Genomic DNA, 18,108 nt, shown 5'->3' with positions numbered 1-18,108 from the left:
GCCGCCGCAGCAGAAGGGCCCCACGGGAGGCCCGGCGGTCGGTGTGAGGCGGCTCGGCCGGCTGTGCTCGGCGTGCGGCGTCCCGCTGCCGCCTCAGACCGCGCCCAGCGCCGCCTGCCTCAGCAGCGGGGTTCTCCCCTCGGGCCCGGCGGTCGCGGCGGGGCCGCACGGCGGATGGGCCCCGCCCAGGCTGAAGATGTCGGGAGGCTCCGCGGGGAAGCGGTTGGCGCCGGCGGAGGTAGGCCGCAGGGCGGGCTGCGGCCCGGGGTCTGCACTGAGGAAGGGTTATTGCAGCTTCGGGGAAGAACCCGGCAGCCCCCATTAGTGGTTTTTGTAGGCCCGGTGGTTAGTCCTTGGCCTCTGTCTTGGCAGTTCCTCTACATTTAAGTTCTTCGGGGTTTTTTTGCCCCTACGTTTAAGGTGTTTATTTTCTTATTTACTGGTGCAGTGTGTACAAAGGAAATCCCCTCGCACGTTGGTACCTGGCCCGTTGGTAAATATGCAAATTGAACTAAAAATAACTTTTGTCAGAATAACGTTAAAAACCAATCATGCAGAGGTAAATCCTCTTTCCCAGCTAGCTGCTAATGCTTGTTGCAGATAATCTTGTCTGGTGATGCCCAGTTGTGTTAATTTATAAAAATGTGTGAACTGTAGAGTAATCACAGACTTCTTTTGAGATGACACGTCTATTCTGTGAATCCCGTTTTCACAGAAGTGTGTTGTGGCATGTAGCCTGTTATAGTTCCTACGCTGAAGGGTTGTCGTGTAGTTGTTAGCAGGGGAGAACGTACGACTACGGTGATACTATTTTGAGGTCATAGGTAGGCTGTAAAGTGGCTCTGGGCTGTAAGTTTGTACACCTGTCCTAGCAGGGTATTTCTCAAATCCAAAGTTGAATATTAACACTATTAACTGTTCACTTTCTAGTCACTGTCAGATAGACTTCTGATACATATGGCAGTCCGATGCTAGATCAGGCCAAGCTACCATACATGGCAAAGAAGTAACAATACTTCATTTTATTGTGCTGCTTAAATAATTGTTCTGTCATCTATTTCTAACTTTCAAATAGAAATGGCTTTATTGAATGTTAAAAAAGGAGAGAAAAAGAATCACCGCGTACTGAAAACTACAGAGGCAACATGAACATGCCGTTAATGTAAATTTTTTTTCATTCTTATCTCTGTTTTACATTGGTTTGGGTGTACGTTTGTAGAATTCTCAACTTGTTCTCATTGGCAATTTGTTGCAAAATACTCTTACAACCATGTGTAAAGTGTAGCTCTCTTTAATATCGAAGAAACATGGAATGGACACATTCAAGAAGTGTAAGTGCCTGTGTTTGTTGCTAACTAGTAGTATGCCTTTCAGTCCTAATGAAGTTCTTCACATCTATGAGATACTCTTATACAGACTTGATAAAAAATATCTGATGTTCTAGAGGCAACTGTACCAAATTAAGGGGAGGAGAGTGCTACATTAATAGCATAATGTTTGTATTTTACCAGGTAACAGATTGGTCAGCACATTCATTTGATGACTTCTTTGAAAACACAAGTATTTCTTCTGGTTCCATTCCTGTGAAACCACTAGAAGGCAACTCTGGAAGAAACCGGCAGCAGCAGAAGAAAGACGTGTCTTCTGTGCCAGAAAGCAGCAAAACCAAAGTTCTGCCCAGAAAAAGACCAAAGTCATCTTCAGTAGATCTGCCTTGTAACAAGTCCAGACAAAACTGGAGCCAATCTCAAGATGAGCCCTGGGTAGATAGATATAAACCTGAAACTCAGGTGTGACAGTTATTCCAAGTGCTAATATAGTAGTAACATTAGAGTATGACATGTGCTTCATAATCTGTATTGGTCAGGTTCTAAGTATATCCTATTTTATTAGAGCGGTGAAGTACTAGTTTGATGTCTTTACTGCCTGTAGTTAAGATTTTCATGAACCCTTTTTCTGTGGGAGAGGCATTTTTCCCCCCAGGCTTCCTGAGGATATAAAGCAGGGGTCCTCAAACTACAGCCCCCCTGCATCCTCAATCCGGCCCCTGGTATTTACAAACCACCCCACCCCCCGCCGGGGGTTGGGGGGGGGGAACCAAGCAGCCACAGATGACTGCCTGCCACTTAGTCCGCACGCCGGACCCCTGATATAAAGCTACTGATGAGGTGTTGTTTCTTGTCAATCTGCTCCTAAACCTTTGAACCTGGTAATGAATTTTAGCCAGATTTAACAGCTCCAAGTACTAGGAGAATCCACAGCTAAGAAGAAAGAGGCGAGAACTGAGTTAGTGCACTCATTATGGGAAAGATAATTCATGTTATCCTGCATGTTACTGGACAAGAGTTAGCTGGTCTGTTAACATGTTCAGAGTACTTGACTAATTGCAGTTTGCATTCTCTCATGCTTGCTTGATGCATCTTAGGTGTGACACTGTGGGTCTGTGGTACTGTGGTACCTTAGGGCTTCGAGGAAAAAGGACTCAAATCTGTAGTAAACCTGTCTTCCCTGGTTCTGCTTATGGAACAGCTTTTTCACAGTGTGTTTCAAATGTATTAGCATGTGTGTTACCTATCTCTTGAGATTTGAGTGCTGGTTGATGTAAGTATAGTACGCTATATTTAATAGCTGATCTGTGGAGAGGATTTGAGTTCGAGGCTAGAAGATGAGTAAGCTGCATGAGACGCAGTATTAAGAGTCAGTAGAGCCTAAAAAGTACTGGCTCGAGCAGTAGCTATAAAGCATACTGACATCAACAGGCAAGACTGTAATGTTGTTACTTTAGGAATAATAAATAATTCATTATTTCCCAACTGCAAGCAATGGAAAATTGGCTGTTGGAGGAAACAGGCAGAAGTGATTGTCTCTTAACTGTTGCACTTACTTCTACATAGCGTAAACATATGTAACTGAAATGTATATGTACCTGTCTGGTAATGTTTTAGCGTATTTTCTATTCTTGGATCTCATCATTACAGTCTTAGAAATTAAGAGATGTATATATACATTTCATGTATTCTAATCTTGTTCTAGAATGACCTTGCTGTGCAAAAGAAGAAAATTGAAGAAGTTGAAACCTGGTTAAAAGTACATATATTTCAGAGGCAGCCAAAGCAGGTAACCTTGCCAAAATTAGCAGCTGCATGTAATAAAACCACACAAACAAGCTGTATTCAATTTTATTTTAATTTCAGTAGAAAAAAAACAACCCTTAACTTAATAGGTAGTGATTATGTATCCATTGGATTATAAGAAATCTTTTAAGAACATGAATTAGAGCTTGTACATTTGTTTTGGACTTAGCTGCTAAGAGGTGTATTCTGGTTTTGCTAAGAAATATTATTTTCTAGCATCTAGTCAGTTCATACATCTTAAGCATGTGCTTGTAATTGCATATTGTCTTCCACAGATTAATTTTAAGTATCTGAGCAAATATCCAGTTGCACTGATCTGATGTAATAGGATGTTTTTAACCTCTTGATTGGTAAGAGGCATTCTTGTACATGTACATAATTTATCAGTCTTGCCTGGTGTTTTTCAGACCCAGTTCTCCTGTTCAATATCTGTTATGTTGGTAGTCTGCTTGTATGCATTTAGTTAACTGTGTACCATTTAAAAACTGAGAGCAAGGCTTTCAAAGTTCTGGTGTAGCCCTTTAACAGGTAAATTAGTAACACCAAATATTTAACTCAGTTTTTACTGGGAAAAGGGAATGATTACCAGAGAAACTATAGGAGAAATTCAACAAGTACTGATCTTCAGCCAGCTTTCAGTCTGTATTTATCATGTTGGGGAATTTTTCGCCCTACCCCCTTCCTGTGACAGCGTGGCTCTGTTTTGCTGCTGACCGGTCCTCCTGGTTGTGGAAAGACTGCAACTATACAAGTATTGGCAAAAGATCTTGGCGTTCAGGTGCAAGAATGGACCAATCCAATATCTTTAGACTTTACAAAAGAAGACTTAAGAAATATGTTTGGCCATGGTAAGTATTTTGGGTTTTTATTTTCTTTTTTTCTTCCAGTTACTTTTGTGATTTTTGTATTCTGTATTTGGTATTCTTTTTTGTCTGTGATGTAGGAAGTCAGATCCACATCCATCTAAGTAAGATCCTAGAGTGTTTAATAAGAATCTTTCTTTTGCTTTTAACTGAAAAGTGATTTAATTTTTTTTACAGTGTTTACTCCAAAATAATTAGGAATTTAATTCGGTATAGAATGCTATGTAATACCCTGGATATCGTTTGAGCCAGTTAAATAAAAATGGTTAAGTCTGTCTTTGTTTGTGTCCAGTTGAATTCTACTCTTTACAAATTCTCACATTATTTGTTATGTTTTTGCTGTGAAGCTTGGCTGCTGGTGTTCAGTGGCTAATTTCAGAAAATTGCATGGGTGGTATTAGTTCTTGTGGCTATTTGTATTGTAATTGGTGTAATATAGAATATGTATCTTAATTAGTTCTTCTTTTTCAGACTCAAGTTTTCATGCATTTCCAAGTCAGGCCCAAGCAACTCTTTTTCAAGATTTTCTATTAAGAGCAAATAAGTATAACAAACTTCAGATGCTTGGGGAGTCACCAGAAAATGATAAAAAGCTTATTCTTATTGAAGTACGTGAGAACTTGTGAAATCTTGTTTTGAAAACAATACCTTTTATTATAATACTGATGTGTTAACTAGCTTCAGCTGGTGGATTGCTGTTGCCAAAAGTTAGTCTGCTTTACTGCAGAGTTCTTTATTACTTTTTGAGTCCTACAGCAGTCTAGAGCCAAGTTCTACCTGTAGTTAAACTATATAAGCTAATAGGCAGAAATTGAAGATTAGTTTGTGTGCAGAAATAGGTACTAGCGGATGAATAATTAAGCAATATTGGAAAGTTAACCCATGTTTCTGCATGATTAGCTTTCTAGAAGGATGTATGTGTATATGTATATAAGGAAGAGGAGCAAAAAAACCCGCTATTCCTGTTACTTAAGGGTGCGGGAGAGTGTAGAAATGTGACAATAAACACAATTGGAAAGCATTTGAAATTTAGTATTGCCTTATGGGGCAGGGGGGTGGGCGGTGGGCATTATTTAGGGAAGTGACTTAAACTCTGAGGATTTGTAAGCTGTATGGGGAGGCACAGGGGAAGACTTTACTTAGGAGTGTGTTTCAGTAGCATTTTCTGTCTGAGCTTTCCATTTTTTCTGAGACGAATTTTTTTAAGTTATGATAGTCAAGTTGTCTGTAAACTTTCAAGAGAAAACAGGAGAGACAAAAATTCTTCGTGACTTATGTGATGTACTGTAGAATTTAGGAAGCATAGCTTTCTGTGACTTCTCTTCATGAAGTTACTTATGTAGGTCCTCTCATATCTCACGTAGATATCCTGCCCTCTTCCTCTGTGGAGCTGCTAACCTGAGTGTTTATCCTCTGAGTAAAACTCTGCCTAGCAGGCAGTATGATTATTAACTTTAACCCAAGGCTGTTTCTTAGGAAGCAAGGACAGAAAGAAAATGTTTCTTTTTAGGTAATTGTTGTCCATAATGAAAGAAAGAGCTACGCTTTGGGTTTTTTCTTTGCTTTTTTCCTTCTGGTTTTCAGTGTTAGCCACATTGAAATTTAGTTGAAAGCAAGCTAACTGGGAAGAGAAAGTGTGTAGCAGCATAGTGTGCTGTAACAATCAGTCTGTGGGAGAGAATATTTGCATGTGAATGTAATGACAGCGGTTCATTTGTTTTGAATAGGACATACCTAACCAATTCTATCGAGACCCTAGCAGTCTACATGAAATTATCAGGTCAGTTGCAGATAAGTTTGTAATGATTAGCTTTAGCCACTTGCAGTAGAGTTTGATTCTTATCATACTTGTTCATTTTTCAATTTAGGAGGTTTGTTTCTACAAGCAGATGTCCTCTTATATTTATAATCTCTGATAACTTCAGTGGAGATGGCAACCGGAGGTTACTGTTCCCAACAGAAATTTTAGAGGATTTGTGTATATCCAGTATTAGGTAAGATCTCTTATCTCATTAAAACTTGATTGAATTAAATGCGATGTCAGAAATTAATTATTTTTTTTAAATTAAATTCAACAGTTTCAAGCCCATTGCACCAACAAATATGATGAAAGTTCTTAGTCGAATAGCTGCAACAGAAGCAGATACGGTAAGTTGTCAAAACTGATAAGTTCTGTGCAGTGCTAGGACAGAAAAATTTCAGACTTTTATATCTGAAGTGTTACTTATATTTGGTTTTGTATTTGTTTGATCTTTGATAGCAGAGCCCCGCCCCCCCAATCCCCCAACAGAAGACGACAAACTGGAAAGATGTCTTATTTTTCAGATTAGTTCCACTTGATCCTTGATCTAACCCGTCAGAGTTACTTCTGCAGATTCTTCTCCCTATTACAGAAACTATATGTAATGAAACAAATAGTAGGAATAGAAGTCATTTTTATTGTAATCCAGCAAGTCCAGAAGAGGTCATGAACCCAAATCCTGTGTTATTCCCAAACAGTTTTCATTACAACCAAGTCTAATATTGTGTGACACCTTGTAAAGAATTATGTGCATTATTCTCTTAATATTGCTATATGAAATACGGCAGTGTGCTTAACTGGATTATACGTTTTAAAGTTAGCAGTGTTATGGGGCTTGAGCACCTGATGGATGCTCATGTTTATGGTGTGTATCAGAGGTGGTTCCCCACAGCTAGGCTAATATTCAAATACCCCTTTTCCTACTTTTTCTTACTACTTTGAATGTTGCTTTTCCTTGTAGAACAAAGAAAAGAATTTTGCTCTTGATAGAACTTCTCTGGAGTTACTTTGCAGAGGTTCTTCAGGTGATATAAGAAGTGCAATAAACAGTCTTCAGTTTTCTTCTATGAAAGGTAAATGCCTATTTTCTTGAGAGGCGAATGACATTTTGACCATTCCTGCTATAAAGGTATTCTGTTTGCTGTTGCAGCACAGCTAGGTGGGCTGTGCAGAACATTTTTGACATGCTGCTCTGGACAGGAATAGAAGGCACAGTGTGGTTTGGGTTTGTTTGTCTGGTTTTTAGGCTTAAAATGTTCTATTTCATGACTGTTACATGTAGTCTCAAAGCTTGAGTAACATCTGCTACTGTCCTTGTTTCAGCTGGGATAGAGTTAATTTCCTTCCTGGTAGGTGCTACACTGCTGAGTTTTGGATGGGGGGTAAGAGAATGCTGGTAACACACAGTCGTAGTTGTCGCTGAGCAGCACTTAACACTCAGCCAAGGGCTTTTCAGCATCTTGTGCCCAGTCAGCAAGAAGGCTTGGGGGTGTGTGAGAAGCTGGGAGGGGACACAGTCAGGGTGGCTGACCCCAGCTGTCCAAAGTGATATTCCATACCATATGGCATCATGCTCAGTATGTAAACTGGAGGGAAAGTTGGCTGGGGGCTGCTGCTTGGGGACTGGGCATCAGTCAGTTGGCAGTGAACAGTTGTTTTTCGTTTGCGTGGCTTGTTTTTCTTGGGTTCTATTTCTCTCTCATTAATTTCCTTTTCATTACAAATTATTATTACTGTTATTATTTATTTTACTTTATTTCAACTATTAAACTGTTCCTATCTCAACCTGTGAGTTTTCCTACTTTTACTTTTGTGATTCCCTCCCCCATCCCATGGGGGGTGGGGCAGTGAGTGAGCAGCTGGGGCTTAGTTGCTGGCTGGAGTTAAACCACAGCGGTGATGTATGTTTTGATGTGATTTAATGAAATGTTCTCTTTTCTTCTGGATATCTTTATTATTGGTATGTGCTTACTGTTCAAAGCTTTTATGATGCAATCTTAATTTGAAAGGGGGTATTTTTATTGCTTGGTTCATACAGTTCTCAGTGTCCTTATCTCTGCCCTTAAAGCATTTCTGAAATAGCTCATTGAGTTCGTGTATAGCACTTCTGTAATGATCGATTTTGCTTTGGAGTTGGTACAGCTGTTGGTAAACTGAAAAGCTGTGAGGTGCTATGACCTACTGTGAAGTTACGGAGTATTTTATAGAATATTTTTGAAGACTACTAAAATGCTGAACTGCAACATACTTCATTGGACAATGCTCAGATCAGACTTAGTTTGGCATTATTTATGTTGCAACATTGAAAGAAAACAGTCTGTCATGTCTTTTATAAGCATTGGAAGTCATGGCTGTTAAGAAATGAATGTATGTGATTTACATAACCTCTAATTTTTAGAAGCAATACTCTGGCATGTGTAGTTCATTCTAGGAACCTTTAGATGGTGCCAGCATTTTCTATTCAACCTAGAAATAAGGAAGTGGATTCAACAATTGCCTTTGGCTGTATGTCATAAAGTTAGCAAAGATCTTGTTGCTCTTACAGATTTTTCTCTCCCATCCACCTTGCAAACAGAAAAAGTGCTCATGGAATACAGGATTAAATGTACTTTGAAGTCCTTATTGTAAGAGGGAGTGTTGTAGTTTGACTTTTAAAGTATATTAAAATTAACTTAGCTGTGTTTGTTAAATTACTTGAGGGAGACAGTAAAGTTTCTAGATATAACTTGCAAACATGGGAACTACATTCTTCTGATGTTGTCTTCTAGTATATTAAGTTTGTGTTGTTCTGTGTTAAACAGAAAATTACAAAATTCCTCTCAGTGCAACCACTTGGATGATAATGCCATTAAGTTAGTAACTAGTAGGTTGGTGATGACCTGAGAAAAGTTTGCAGCAGCTCACTGCTGGATGCTACTTAGCTTCTACAGACTCTAGAAAACCTAAATAGTCTTAAAATGACCAGTTTATGTAGTTTTTGATAAATTACCTTGGAAGTGTAAAAACATGAGAACTATAAAGAGAACTCGGGAGAAAACAAAGGCATATGGATTGACAGGTTCTGTACCTGACATCTCAGAATCATGTACTCAACTTCTCGCATTTTCTCTTTAACAAATTGGGAAGAGCTGCCTTCATGTTGAATAAATTTTTTTCAATTGCTCAGGTATTTGATTGGCAGCCAGTAATATTTTGTAAATTTTGGAGATGCCTCACCTCCTTGTTTAACCCCTGAGTATGCGCTCGTACTTTTTTACGTATGTATCATTTCTTTCTTCGTGTGTGTGTGTGTGTGTCTATAAACTCAAGCAATACATTTGCTTTGTAGTAGTATTAATGGGTAAAATGGATCCATGGTAATTGTGGGATAAAAGAAGGATAAATACTTGAAGAATAAGTTCTCTTAGCTCAATAAGGATTAGCTCAGTAAAGATTCACTTGCTGCTAAATCAAATTATGGGTGAAAATTTTTGAGTTTTAAATTAGAGGAGAAGAGTTTTATTCCTTGGAGGTCTCAAAACGTTGTGGAAATCAGTAGGTTGTGGGAAGAATTACCTAAATGAAAGGATTTCTTTGCCACCTTACATTTCAGTGATGCTATTATACAGGTGGTGCAAAGAGAAGATAAATTCATAGGTGAACAGAGTGTAAGTGAAATATAATTGACATGTATTTGCACTTGTACTTTATAAAGAAGAGATTTTTAAGAAAGGCACGTTGGGGCTGTATCAGAACTGGAATCCATAAACAAGAGTGCTAGCTTATTTTAAAGACTTATTTTTTATTCAAAAAAGACCTGGCACCTGAGTTGTGGTTTACGGGACAGAAGTGGAATTAAGCATCCCAGTTTAGATGACTGGGTTGTGTTCCAAATAGGTGAGTTTTCTCTTACTGTCCAGTAGCAATATAATAGAGAATTTTTTTTTGGTTCATGTTCTTTTCCTGATTGTGTTTTTGCTTTTATTAATAGAGTGCTCATTGGAGAAAGACTTTTGGTCAAGGAAGAAAAGGAGCTCCACGTTAAAATGTGAATCAGCAGCAATATCCAAAGTAAGAAAGAAAAGTAAAACTGATACTTCAGAAGACCAGGAGATACAAGCCATTGGTGGCAAAGATGCTTCCATCTTTCTTTTTCATGCTCTGGGGAAAATAATTTACTGCAAAAGTAAGGAAACTTTGACTTACTCTTTCAATGGGCAGAGCATGTTAGCTACTAATAGCTAGATTTGCTAAAGTAAGGCTTAAAATGACATCTAACTCACATATTTTGTCATTAATAACAGTGTAAAAACAGGAATAAAAGTTTGTGGTAACTGAGATTGCAGCTGTCTGTAGCTATTGAGTAAATAAATGGATGAAGTTTTATTACACACACATAATACCTGTTTGTGTTAGGTCCGTGCACTGTCATGCACACAAAGATAGATAGCCAGCACATTTGTTGCATTGTACAAGCAAATTTCTGTGGGTATATTTTGTACTTGTCTGTACTCCTAAAGGTTACAGAACAGCGTTGCAGCCTCACGGGTGGTGTCTCCCTTTTTTGCTATCTTTTCCACCCTACTTTTTATCTCAGCTCTTTGTTTCCCTTTAACAGACATACCTGCTGTCTTCTTTCTGACTGGAAAACCTCTTCCATTTCTTGTGTCATACCCTGTCTCCTTTTTCACCTCTCCAAGAGTTTCCACCTTACTGCTACTGAAGGTTCTTACAGACTCAGGTTCTGTAAATTTACAGAACATATCTGCTCCCTGTGTATTTTTACAGTACTGGTTTTTTGACATTTAGAAACTATAACTCATAAGCATTTGCTACTTATTAAACTAACGTGATCTGCACTTAGCTAAATTAGGATCCATGATGCCGCTGGCTGTTCATATTTCGGTAATAATTCACTGAATAATTCAGTAATAATTTCAAAATCAATTGAGGAGAAATAGTGTGAATGTGAAAATAATTAAGATTAAATTTGTATATGAAATATAATGTAACTAATTACATGTAGTTGACTATGTAATATTGACTCTATAATTAAATTCTTAGGAGGCCTGCTTCAAGAGCTTTCCGGGAACTGGAAATGGTGTAATCTAGTTGCTAGTAGAGTTGACGGTTGCTAAAAATGATGCTCAGTGCTGCAAAACTTAATCATGCAGTTACACATCTCTTTTCTTGCTCTTATATAATATTTGAATTTTTAATATTTCATCTGAAATACGTGTCTCTTTTTTCTGGCTTTTTTGATTATGTGCAGAAATTAACAAAATTTGTGATAATAAGACTAAAGTTCCTAAAATCCTTTGTAGGAGAACCAGTGTCAGAACTTTCTCAGCTCCCTGCTCACTTAACAGAATACCGTCGCGACACCTTGCTTATTCAGCCTGAGGTAATGCAGTAACTACTTGATTCCAGTTTGGTTTGAAGAAAAACCAAAACAAATTCTTGTGATTGATGCAAATTCTCAAGCACAGTGGTTTTGTCATTGATCTTAATATATGTGTATTCAGTCTAAGTTAGAGAAGGATTAATTGCAAAGGGACCTCTGGAGGGTAACTTCAAAGGTAGATTAGATTCCCAGGCTCTTGATCTGTTGAGTTTTGAGGCATCTGAGGGTGGAGATTCTCTCTCATCGCTGATGGACTTGTGGTGGAAGGTGGACTTGCTCTTGCTGCAGCCTGCAATTGTTATTTTAGCTGTGCATTGCCACAAGGAGTCAGTTCACCTTTCTGTTACCACCTATTATGAGAGTTGAAGACATCAATGTCTTCTGCCCCTCCATCCCCACTGTTAGCCTTCTCTGCAAGCAAACCAATCTCCCTTTTGTATACAAGCATCACTTCATAGATCGTGTGTGCTAGCTCCCTAACAGTCTTCTATAGGATGTTTTTCCTTATATGCTGTGTAAGACTTGAACTTTTTTTTTTCTAATAGGATATTGTGGAAAGATCGCATGTATCTGGAAGCATGTTTAATTTATACCTTCACCAGAACTATGTAGACTTTTTTCCTGATATAGGTGATGTAGTGAGAGCCAGCGAATATTTGAGCACCGCTGATGTCCTTTGTAGTAACTGGAGTGTAAGTGTCATCTTTTTATACACACATACTTTTTTTTTTTAATGCTCCGACATGGAGCTTCTAGACTTTTCCCAAAGTGTTTACAAATGTTTCCTCAAACTTAAGTGTAGGTGAAAGGGAATTGTTAATGAACGCTGAAGTACATCAACTATAGAAGAGATGCAGGTCCAACTTATGTCAGTATTTTATTGTAGTGTGTTATAGCGTTTGTAAAATATTTTACAAACAAATTGTTAAGTAGAACATATTTATGCTGAAAATGTGTTGAGTCTTTAATGTCTTTTCCTGAAAGTAATTGAGCTGATTTTTTACTTTTTCATTCAGCTGCTTTGAGTACAAGTTTCACAGTAATCTAAACATACTTTGGGTGCATCATGTCGCTGCAATTAGTGTGTTTTAGTTCAAATGAGACTTAATGTACAGAGACCTTGATTTCACATAATGCCCAATTTCATTCTTAGACTCGATCTGTGATGGAGGAATACAGTGCATCTGTGGCCACCCGAGGGGTGATACATTCGAATATGTCCAGAGCCTTTGCCCACCACCAAGGAGGATTGGGGTTCCGGCCTTTACATAAACCCCAGTGGTTCTTTATCAATAAAAAGGTAAATGCTTGATTTTTTTATTATTATTATTTTTGTAAGACATGACAATTGAATATTATAGGTGAGATTTGCTCACGGTGCTAAGCTTGTCAAATATCCTATTTTGATAAAAGCTACTTTTGAAAAGAACTTGCTTGAATAGTTACATTTGTATCATCCTTTTGATAGAAAAATAAATTGGAGCCCTCTGACAAAGTTTGGCTCTTGTGTCCAAATTGCCATACTGCTGGGAGAGTCTTAATCCTAAGTTAATGGAGTCACAATTAGTGTTGAAATACTGTAAAGTATTCCTGAAAGTAATTTTAGGATTTTGTGCACTTTAAATCATATTGAACTCTTGTGTAAGTTTAACAAACTACTGCTGTTACCTGTGTTTATCAGAAGTAGCTTGTTCATGAGGTATCAAAGCTCTTGGTGATTTGTTTACAGTTGAACTAATACTTCTCTTGCTGTATCTGTCAAAAAATATTTGCCTGGATGGGTGGGGAATTCTATAATCAAGAGACTAATATTTTTCTGGACATTTTTATGCTCAGCAAAAATGAAGTAATTTACTATTTTTTGATGTGTATGTGTTAACTCTAACTGCTTATCTTTTTTATCATCTTATTTTTCAGTAGCTTGTGTGTAGTCATCCAGCAGGCAGGAAGATAGTCTTGTATTTTGTGGTAGAGAATATCTATATTAATAATGATTTACCAGGTTTTTTACTTGTGTTTCTTTTTCCCCCAACTCTTACAGTATCAAGAAAATTGCATTGCAGCAAAATCTCTCTTTTCAAGCTTCTGTTTACCACCCGAGTGTCTTCAGACAGAGCTATTGCCTTATCTTGCTATGTTAGCAAATCCAATGAGGAATCAAGGTAAGATGAGTGTAACTCTTCATCTTGGACTCTTCTTTTTTTTTTTTTATTTTTTTTTCCTGCAATTAAAGCATACTGAAAAATTTTGTAACCCAAAAGGTCAATACTGTTGGTGCTTTTGCCTCAGTAAAAAAAAATGCTTGTGGTAAATGCATATAGCTGATACCCAAATAGTATCATTGCCAAAATAAAAGCTGTCCTGTTACATATAAAACTTACATAACTGAAAGTATCTCTGCTAGCAGAAGTCATATATGGTGCTTTATAATGTGTAGGATGGGGTTGTCATATCGGAGTATTTGAAATAATCCCCCCCACTTTTTTTTTCTTTACTGCAGGATTTGTGGTACCTCTATGCTTTTGTATTTCATTGTGTTGCCCTCTCAGTCTGTTAAGGTCCTTGCACCATTTTTCTGCCTGCCCACATTCTTACTAGCTTGTCTTAACTGGGTGGCATTGGCAGACTTGCTCATCTCACTCTTCATCCCCTTTTTTCACGGGGTTACATTTAAGAATATATGAATAGCCCAGGTCCTAGCACAGATCTCTGCAGAACTGTATCACCAACTTTTTTCCATTGCAAGAGTTAACTATTACCTCATAGCCCTCTCCCCGCTTTCTATTAATAAATTAGTAAAGTTTAATAATTAAAGTTGTTCGTTTAGGCTTAGGGCTCTGTTTAAATCTGCTAGAGGATTTGGGTAAGAAGACTTTGGAAACCTAGTAGGTGATGTTAAGTACATCTTCATTGCTTACTGGATCCTTTCCAGTAACATCAGCAGACTTAAAAGGCTTTTAAAAAGTCTTTCCCAGATAAAGGACACAAGATCCATGTTTCCAGTGCATTAAAAAGATATATAACCTGAGGGAATCCAATAGCAGACAGTTTGTGCGGAAGAACTTACAGTACCTAATCCAAAAATTACTCCTTACACAGCTGGGTTGCTTATACTAGGTTAATTCTAATAAAAGGCTTCATGTTTTAATAAAGGCCTTGACACAAGCATTATTCCATAGCCTACAAAATGAATTCATAACTCTACATTGTAAATACGCAGGTGAATGCCAGGGATGTTTATGTGTAGGCAACTTGTAAATACGTTATGGTAACGTGGTAAGCAATTTCAAAAACATATGTACATGTGCATGCAGTGCTCTGATATCCAAAATATTGCAAATATATTCACTTGAATATTTGACTACACTTAGAATTAGTTACTTTCCAGTATGTTTAATTGTATGTGTATTATGATCTACCCAATATGATACTGGTGATTCTTTGTTCTTAGCTCAGATTGCTTTTATCCAGGATGTTGGAAGGCTACCACTGAAAAGACATTTGGGGAGGTAAACTTGACTTCTGTCTTTTCTATAAAGAAAGACTTCGTTTCTTAGTATATTGAGGAAAATAACCCTTTCATAGAGAAACATCTTCAATATGTATCAGTGATGTGACATTTTTCCTCACTTGCAGCATGATAATTTAGTATTTTGTCTGGTAAAACTTGGGGGGGGGGAGGGGCCCAAAATGGACCAAAAGTGGGCGAAATTGCCCCAAAATTGAGGAAAAAATGACCCAAAATTGTCCACAGATTGGCTGAAATGCCCCAAAATTGAAAAAGTGGGGAAAAAAATAAAAAAATTGACAAAAGTAGTCGAATTTCTTTATCACTACGGTATTAGTAGCAACATTTATACTATAGTGTGTCTTTTAATCCTTGTTTAGCTTGCTTTTCCATTGTACCAAATACTAGCGCTGTCCTAGACATAGCTATGTTTCTCCAGTGCATGATCTGAATAAAATATTTTTTTTTAGGTCAAAAACATTTATGTGAGAATAAAACTGAATTGATGAAGAGTATAGTGTGCTTTGCCTATTGTTTGTCATGACATAAAACATTGATCTGTAAGTTTGATAGAACATTCTGTGTTCACATGCTTTTTACCAACAAATGTAAGAAGGAAAGCAAAATGGGTAATTATCTTTACTTCCTTTGAAGCAGTTCTGTACCTATGGAACCACGAAATACTTTTGAGTGCTTCCTCTGAAATCAGATAGCAGCACTGGCTTTCTTTTTGTGGATTTTTTTGAGTATTGGAGTACTTAGAGTAAACCTTCGTTTAGAATGCATTTTTAAAATAAAACTATAGCTACTGAAGTTCCTCTGTCCTAGAGGTTAAATACTGAAAATACACTTTTATTTCAACTGTGAGACTGGGCTGCTCAACTTAAAGATTGTGTAGCGCTCATGGAGTGGCATGTCATGTTATGTTCTGACTTGAGTGAGCCTTCTGAATTATAGGCATCATTTAATCTAGTAGAACCTCAGTTATGTTTCTATAACTTTGATATCTCTGAAGTTTAAGAAGTTTTAATTGCGATGGTCTGTTTCTGGTAAAGGATTGAGATCACAGTTAGCTGGAATGAGACTAAGTCCTTCATCTCTTAACCAAGAGAATTAGGGCATCTGACAAAGCGTCTTGTATTTATCACTGTGGTATTGCTGTCTGAGTTTAACTATGAAATATGGCCTGTAAGGTAAAGGCTGTGTTACCCAGGAACCTCCCTGTTCCCCAACAGTTGTATTGAAAGCCATTTTAGTTGCTAGTCAGGAAGAAAGGAAAATGTCCACAACAGGTGTATTTCTTTGCAATCTCCCTCATCTAAGCCAAAATGTTTGTAACTTTACAAATTAATTGTAGACTTCCTTATGCCATTAATTTTGTCTGCAGCATACCTTTAAATATTGATAAATGTTTTGTATCTGCATTAAGTTGGGTGTGTGTCCTGTAGATTTTACTTGAGGGGTAACTTTCTCCTGAAAACACAGTAAGTGTTCTTCATCTGTTCGCTCGTTTTGGAAAGGAGTTACAGAGGAAGGTAGGTATTTTAGTAAGCATTTGCTTTCTTCAGGAATCCTACTTGAAAGTAATTTCTGTTATTAAGCAGTCCTTAAAACAACTTACATGCAGCTGTTTCAGTGGAAAGAATATTTTGTTTTTCTGTTGCATTTATTAATGGAATGGGAATGGCACTGAAGTAAGAAAAATGGCGTCAAGGAGAGTGCATGGTATTTGATCACTGGGAGTTGGTGTCAGGATGAGTTTTTGTCAGTAGCTGTGTAATTTTTTATTATTCCCATGTGAAGTGGGAAAAATAATAGAGGAACATTAGTAACCTACTGATACAGAAATGCTAGAGAGATTGAGAAGTCCAAATAGGAGAAGAAATCATAAAAAATTTATTTCCTTTTTACTTTTTTTTGTCTGTTTCAAGTGAAATTGCTTCCTGTCCTAGAGGATTCCAGTTTTGCTTGGAAAAGGGTCTAAGGTACCATGGGCTGTAGTCAGTAACTTACTTGTTAGCGGCTCATGCGTGTGAAGAAAGCTAAGCAAATGACTGTCAGCGTAAGGAAGAAACTTCCAGCAGTGAGTACTGGGAAAGCAGCACAGCACAAATGTGACCTGTTGGTGCGGTTTGAGCTATGCAGGGCAGACCTTTCCCTGAGAGGAACTCCTGCGTCTTCTGTAGGCTGTCATGTAAGCTGTTTGGTGTTGAGTTCTGGGCACAAGTATCTATACCTGGAAGATGTGTGCAGAGCTGTGAAAACATAATACTGTGAAGGCAGTGATGTAAGCACGGAACGTGCATAGCTTGAATGAACTGTGATCAGTGGAGGGTGTTAACGCTGCCGAAAAGATGTGAAAGCTATTAAGCACCAGTGGAGAAGAGTGACCTGTGTGGTACACGGGCAGTCTTTTCTGTTGCAGCTTTTGTGTGACAGAGCAGATGCTTTTCCACAGTAACTTACTGTTGCAATGATGATTTTACAGGTTAAAGCTTGAAAGACTTACTGATAAAGATCCTGGGATACCAGACTTACTTGCTGGCTCTGAGGGGGACCGTGCTGATGCGCATGCTATGGAGACAGCTGCACAGATGGAGGAAAATGCGATGGATGAGAATCAATCAGATGGATTCCTTCTTTCTTCTAGCCAGTGCAGTGGAAGTGAATTACCTTGCAGTCAGCCTCAGCCTGTTGCAGCTCAAGATATCATGGAGGAAGATGAATTAAAAATAGAGGAATATGATAGTGACTGAGTACAACAAAATAGCAACAGTGACTTGCCTTGATAGATGAATATGCTGCGGAGGCCATTGCTAAAGTGAGTATGGTCTGCACAAAAGTACCTCTCTCTTTAGCTAGTTAGGTGGGCTAGGCGGCCAAGTCTAAACATGCTGTGTCAGCATCGAGGCAAATCTCCTCAGCTTCCTCTTTGCAGGATCAGGCCTGAGCTGAATACTAAACTACAAGCTATTTCCTGCCTCTCCTGAGCCATTAAATATATTGATACAAAGAGAATAATAGATGATGGCTGAAATGAGTTTGAAAGAGATTGTAGATAAGTAGGGTCACTTAAGTTATTTTTACTTTTTACATATTTTAATTTCCTTTGCAGTTGTAAAGTGTAATTTCTGTGTACACATTTGGTAAGTTATCAGCATTTAAAGGTTTTATTAAAATTCATAACTTCAAAAAAAGTTGCTGTTTGGAAGCTTGGCCCTTCTGGAAGAGGAGACTAAAATGTACATGTAGAAGGTTTGATATCACATAAATGTAAATAAAACTCCTACTGTTAATGTTTTAACACTGTTTTGTACTCTGTCACAGATTTTTATGTGTTTGTAAGTTCGAATGTATGTTGTACAACAACAGTTTATTTTGGATTCCCTTTTGAATAATATTTTCATAACTCATGGAGA

General features: G+C 37.9%; 1 protein-coding gene across 3 annotated transcripts; it reads left to right on the top strand.

Annotated features, from left to right (window-relative positions):
* The first annotated feature begins 16 nt into the window (after window positions 1-16).
* Window positions 17-17,998, top strand: RAD17 (RAD17 checkpoint clamp loader component). Of its 3 annotated transcripts, none has more exons than XM_055791659.1 (16): window positions 86-238; window positions 1,512-1,790; window positions 3,034-3,117; window positions 3,826-3,982; window positions 4,469-4,605; window positions 5,725-5,777; window positions 5,866-5,991; window positions 6,076-6,145; window positions 6,760-6,871; window positions 9,769-9,963; window positions 11,102-11,181; window positions 11,727-11,873; window positions 12,335-12,481; window positions 13,223-13,343; window positions 14,633-14,690; window positions 17,178-17,998. In XM_055791659.1, the coding sequence occupies exons 1-16, from the start codon at window positions 197-199 to the stop codon at window positions 17,443-17,445; spliced, it is 2,076 nt and encodes a 691-aa protein (XP_055647634.1). In that variant the 5' UTR covers window positions 86-196; the 3' UTR covers window positions 17,446-17,998. The 3 variants fall into 3 exon arrangements, with proteins under 3 accessions (XP_055647635.1, XP_055647634.1, XP_005236250.2); XM_005236193.4 differs by lacking the exon at window positions 86-238 and adding an exon at window positions 1,144-1,162; XM_055791660.1 differs by lacking the exon at window positions 14,633-14,690 and having other exon boundaries at window positions 17-238; window positions 17,178-17,315.
* Window positions 17,999-18,108: the final 110 nt, after the last annotated feature.

Source organism: Falco peregrinus, chromosome Z (assembly GCF_023634155.1).
Source record: "Falco peregrinus isolate bFalPer1 chromosome Z, bFalPer1.pri, whole genome shotgun sequence".
Lineage (NCBI taxonomy): Eukaryota > Metazoa > Chordata > Aves > Falconiformes > Falconidae > Falco > Falco peregrinus.
Note: the sequence above shows the minus strand (reverse complement) of the source record. Positions and strands in the feature narration are given on the sequence as shown.